Source organism: Myripristis murdjan, chromosome 4, assembly GCF_902150065.1.
Source record: "Myripristis murdjan chromosome 4, fMyrMur1.1, whole genome shotgun sequence".
NCBI lineage: Eukaryota > Metazoa > Chordata > Actinopteri > Holocentriformes > Holocentridae > Myripristis > Myripristis murdjan.
Genome location: NC_043983.1, coordinates 34,793,775 through 34,799,856, shown reverse-complemented (window position 1 = coordinate 34,799,856; position 6,082 = coordinate 34,793,775). Strand labels below are relative to the sequence as shown.

The 6,082-nt window shown below is 46.4% G+C and overlaps 1 protein-coding gene across 1 annotated transcript in view; it reads left to right on the top strand.

Annotated features, from left to right (window-relative positions):
- Positions 1–6,082, top strand: part of LOC115357398 (nuclear factor 1 A-type-like) — a 16,895-nt gene that overhangs the window by 1,864 nt on the left and 8,949 nt on the right. Inside the window, exons 2-3 of the mRNA XM_030048796.1 lie at positions 450–588; positions 5,087–5,260. Coding sequence (XP_029904656.1) covers positions 450–588; positions 5,087–5,260 — 313 coding nt within the window. The remainder of the gene's footprint in view (positions 1–449; positions 589–5,086; positions 5,261–6,082) is intronic.

Genomic DNA, 6,082 nt, shown 5'->3' with positions numbered 1-6,082 from the left:
CTCAGTAGAAACAAAGGAACCTGCACACTTTCCCATGTTAGTGGCCTGAAACTTTTGTCTTCTAAATAATAGTTGCCTAACATGGAAAAGGGTGTGTGTTCACTGCATTCTGTTTTATAGTTTGTTTGCATTTATCCACCAGAACATGTCACACACACTTTTAATAAACAAGATAAAACACCAGGACTCGACAAATCAGAATAAGATTTGACATGAAGCCCACCGGCTGCCCGGCCCAAACCCGACCAAAGCAGCCCCACCCCCCCGACCCCCCCCCCCCCCGCCCCGGCCCCCCCCCCCCCCCCCCCCCCCCCCCCCCCCCTCCCTCCCCCGTCCCGTTGGAGGTGAGGCTGTTGTAATGAAAGAATGTGAACTCTGAGACGCTCCAGTGCCACTGACGCCGCCTCATCATGCTCTTGGCAGGGATGCCGTCGCCCGGCGCGCTAAAGAAGTCAGAGAAGTCTGGTTTCTGCAGCGCCGTGCCGTCGCCGAGCGCCTCCTCCTCCTCCTCCTCCTCCTCCTCCTCTTCCTCCTCCCCCCGAACGGCTTTCACACACCACCACCGGCCCGTCATTACCGGGCCCCGAGGTGAGGAGCTCAACAACCCAACCACCAGCCAGACCCCACCCCCCCGACCCCTCCCCGACCACCCCCCAACACACACACACCCCCACACACACACACACACACGTACACACACCTCCCCCCCCGCCCCCCCTTCACCTCCCCTGTCAGTAGCTGGTAGGAGGCGCAGGAGGAGCGGCTGCCACCTGTACACACACACACACACACCTGTAGGCTTCTGGCACTGTCGAGTTCTGATATGATGTGTGTGTGTGTGTGTGTGTGTGTGTGTGTGTGGTGCAAGTGGGACACCCCTTCTCTTCATCCCCTCCCCACACACATACACACACACACACGCATCACCTTTATCCACACACAGACACATAGAAACACTCCCTGCACACTTCCTGCCTGGCAGCATGTCTGAGTGTGTGTGTGTGTGTGTGTGTGTGTGTGTGTGTGTGTGTGTATGCATACATGCGTGTATGTGTGTGTTTGTAGATTTTGATAGGTGTATGTGTGGGTGGGTGTAATCTCCCAATGAGCTGCTGTCACTCCAGCACACACACACACACACACACACACACACACACACACACAAATCACTGTAGAACTGAATTTAACAAAAGTGAACTGTGAACTGTGTTGAATCACTGTGAGGCCAAAGATTCACACTCCTATTAAAAATATATAAATTTATTAAAAACGAAATTGCAAGAAAGTTACTGTTATAATTACTGCAGCAATTTCAGAATAAAAGCCCAGAGATTTGCCACCTTAGGAGAAATTTAAGGGAAAATGTGAGTTTCAAAGGGTTACTGGTCAGTAAAGGCTACTGGTCAGGAGAGAAGGTCACTCACGTGGATCGTAGTTTACGAAATCGAATCAAATCGAATTGTCAGAATTGAATCTGCCACTAAATATCTGTCAATCGAATCGAATCAAGCCACTATTATAGCAATATTTAAAAATGAACTACAGGAAAATTACTGTGACATTTAACACAATTACAAGAGAATTAAAAAAAAAATTCAAAGTGGATTTTGTAAAGTGGGTTGAAATACGACCCTTCAAAATAAAGGCCGCTGGGTTTCAAAGAATTAACTATTGCCACTAATATCTCTTATGAATCTTATGAATGTCTCTTTTATTATGTGTTGTCTATTGGTTTTACAGTGCAGTGGTGTGTGTGTGTGTGTGTGTGTGTGTGTGTGTGTGTGTGTGTGTGTGTGGGCCTGACAGTGACGGCTCTGTCTGTTAGTCACACGGCAGCCCGGCTCCTTCCTGAACGCTCTCCAAATGGCTGTGGGTGGAAATCCTGAGCTGTGCTCATGTTTTAGCAGATTAGAGGATTGAACAACATTTTGACCTAATAGGAGCAGATAGAACAACAACAACAACAACAACAACAGCAGCTCCGCAACACACACACACACACACACACACACACACACACCCTCAGGGTTTAGCCCGGCGGGCGCGTTTCGTTTCTGTGTGCAGTTTGTGTTTTATAGAAATGAAACATTAATCCTCATCAGTAACGCTGCAGCGTCGTTTCTCTGCACATTTTAATTTTTTAACACGTTTCCATCTGAGGGATTTTTTTTTTTCTCATCCTGTCGGCAGTGAATGGCTCACTGACCTTTACAAGTTCAGTTAAGTTTCAGTTTGCTTCAAGTGAAATGTAAAAGTCAGCGGCAGGTGTGTGTGTGTGTGTGTGTGTGTGTGTGCAGGTATGAATAGCAGCGAGGCAGCAGCATTTATAGCTGTAGTTTTCTGTATTTTCTCTTACATTAAAACTGATGTTGAACTCACAAATATTCATCTTCTGTAAAATTCATCGTCACAGCAACAAAATGTGTGTGTGTTTGCTCTGTGTGTGTGTGTGTGTGTGTGTGTGTGTGTGTGTGTGTGTGTGTGTGTGTGTGTGTGTGTGCTCCACCACAGCAGTGATCCAGTCTATATCCTGTTCATGAATCTTTCCCATTGTCTGTTGTTTAGGGCTCTATGGAGAAAATCAAATATCGTATCTTTGACCAAAAACCTCGATATCCACATTGTGACGGCACTGCAGGGGCGACTTTATGAGATATGTACTCTGTGAGGTTATTGATAATCAATCGCTGGTAATGTGGAGGTGATGACCGAGCAGGAGGAGCACAAGAACAGAGCAGTTAGAGCTGAGGAGCTGCACCTCTTTGTTGTGATGCAGCTTTTAAAACCAGCACACACTTCCCTTTAGTGAGGTCAAGTTTTTATTTTAATTTTTATATTCATTATTGATTTTGTTCTTGTAGATACAGTTACTAATTTCTATTTGCTTTTTTATTTGTTTTGTTGGTGCTGCCTTTTTATCTCTTCTCTCTCTACTGTGTTTTGAGGTGTTTTTTTGTTTGTTTTCCTCTTTTAACTTTATATTTATTTTACCTTCAGTTTGCATCACTCTTCTTTGGCCTTTCTGTTGTTATTATTATTATTATTATCATTATTATTATTATTATTTTTGCTTTCTGATTATTCTGCTGGTGCTGTGTCTGTCGAAGCAGCTTGTAAACTCTTTCTAAAGGTGCTATTATAAATAAAGCTTATTATCATTTTTATTATTATGAAAGCCCATATCGCCGTCGTGTTACAATACAGGGAATAAAGGTCAGAGTACAATAAGGTCAGAGGTCAGAGGTCATGGTGGTCCACATGTAGGCGTGTACAGCCTCTCTCTGGCTGAACAGACAAAGACAAGAGAAACTCAAACTCCATCAACAGGAAACAGGAAATCCAAGCCCCGCCCACACACGGTTTGATTGACAGGTCATCTGTGGGACGTCTTATAAAGTTTGAGGGGTGAGGAGGTCAGGCGGAGGCTGCTAGTTTGATTCCCGGCTGGAGGAACTGCATCACTGTTGACTCAGGAATTGACGTGTGTGTGTGTGTGTGTGTGTGTGTGCACGTGCGCATGTGTGTATCTGTGTGTGTGTGTGTGTGTGCATGCGCGCACGTGTATCTGCGTGTGTGTGTGTGTGTGGTGAGAGAGAGAGAAAGGGCAAAGAGAGCCATCCATCCTATTATTACTGTAAATACAATGGCCCCACACACACACACACACACACACACACACGCACACGCACGCACACACACACACACACACACACACACACACACAGAGTCAGTGTGTATTGTCAGAGTGATAAATCACAGCAGAGTTAAGTGAATTAGTGCAGCAGCTTTAACTCTCATCCATCCCTCTGTCTCTCTCTCTCTCACACACACACACACACACACACTCTCTCTCTCTCTTTCTCTCTCTCTCTCTGTGACTCTGTCTTTCTTTCCATTCCTCTCCCTTTCTAAATCTCTCTCTCTCTCCATCTCTCAGCGCTCTATACATCACGGTCCTTAACGAGGCTTCGTCCACTAACGAGCAATTAGAGAATATTAGACCAATTAGAGCCTTAATGAGATTACGAGGAGAGGAGAGGAGAGGAGAGGAGAGGAAGCAAGGAGAGGAATCAAACACATTTTGACTGACAGCTGGGTGTGAGTGTGTGTGTGTGTGTGTGTGTGTGTGTGTGTGTCCATATGTATTGCATGTTCACTGCTAGGTCCCGCCCCCTTTTTAATCAACTGTAAATGTCTCTCTTTCAACTTCCTGCTCTAACCATCCTGTCTCCTCCCTCTCCTCTCTCCTTTATCTCTCTACCTTCCTCTTCGCCTCCTTTTTTTTTCTTTTCTCCCTCTCCATCCATTTTTCTTCCCCTCCTGTCTTCCAATAACACTCTTCCTCCTCCTCCTCCTCCTGTCTCTTCTCCTGTCTCTCCTTCATCTGTTTTTCTCCCTCTCATCTCTCTTACACCTTAACCCCACTCCTTCTCTCACTTTACCTCTCGTCCCTGTCCTCCTCCTGACCTCCTTTTCCTCTCACTCTCCCTCTCCATCCATTTTTCTTCCTCTCATAACGCTCCCTAATAACGCTCTCTTCTTCCTCCTTCTCTCCTCTCCTCCTCACATCCTCTTGTATCTCCTTGGTCCCCTCTTTTTCTCTCCGCTTTCCACTCTCCTCCTCTCTCTCTTTCTTATCTCGCTACCTCTCTCTACCTTCCTCCTCACCTCCTTTTCTTCTTCTTCTCCCTCTCAATCCAATTTTATTCTCTCCTTCTCTTTCTCCTTTTCATCTCTCCTCCTCCCCGTCTCTCTTCTTGTCTCTCCATCTCGTCTATCTTTTCTCACTCTCTCTCGTCTCTCCCTACAACCTCATTTCTGCCTCCTCCTCTTACTTTACTCCTCCTCACCTCCTTTTATTCTCTCTCTCTCCCTCTCTCCATCCATTTTCTCCCCCTCATATCTCCCAATAACACTCATTTCCTCCTCCTTCTCTCCTCTCCTCCTCCTCACCTCCTCTTGTTTCTGCCTCTCTCTTGCTGTCTCTCCTTCTCTCCATCCCTGTTATCTCCTAATAACACTCTATTTCTACCCCCCGTCCCGTCCCGCCCCGCCCCGCCCCGCCCCGCCCCGCCCCGTCCCGCAGCGAGCCCCCCGCCCCCCCCAGCCTGCACTTCTCCTCGTCTCCCATCCTGCAGCAGCCCGGCTCCTACTTCTCCCACCGGCCATCAGGTATCACCCGCAGGAGACGCTCAAGGAGTTCGTCCAGCTGGTCTGTCCTGACTCCGCCCAGCAGGCCGGACAGGTGGGCTTCCTCAACGTAAGCACACACACACACACGCACCCTCACACACACACACACACACTCACACAGAAAAAAAGAGAGAGAGAGAGAGAGAGAGAGAGGGAGAGCTGTGTCCTCCATATTCCACGTGGTGTAAAGTGTCTGCTGGCTGGCAAAACACTGCAGTGTGTGTGTGTGTGAGTGTGTGTGTGATGTGTGTGTCTGCAATGAGATAGCTGATATATTTGCGTCTAGACACCAAATCAATACCCCCTCCACACACACAAACACACACACACACACACACACACACACCCACCACACACACAGTCTTCAGACAGAACATGGTCTGCCTTACACGGGTGGCTGATGTTTATATTGATTAATATTGATACTGATCAATACCCTCTGAATGTTAGGGAGGAAATGACATCATCAGTGACATCATCACTACATTTACAATGATGATTATCAAACTGATATTGATATCGGTATTGATACTGACACTGATATTTGTATTTGTATTTGCACTGACTTTCCTATTGAGGATGCTACCATTATGCTGCGATTGATATTGATATTGATATTGATATTGATATTGATAGTAGAGCTTTATTGGCATTGGTCTTGGTGCTGATACTGGTACTGATAGTGGATTAGATTATTGATATGCACAATAATCCCAGATAATGTGTGCATACATCTGCAGATGCTTTCTATAGGAAACTTGTGATATTTACTGTATTTACTGACCTGTCACCCACACACACACACACACACACACACACACACACACAGACTGAGAGAGAGACAGAAAGAGAGAGACGGGGGTAAAGCGAGGTAGATGGTGTATTACGC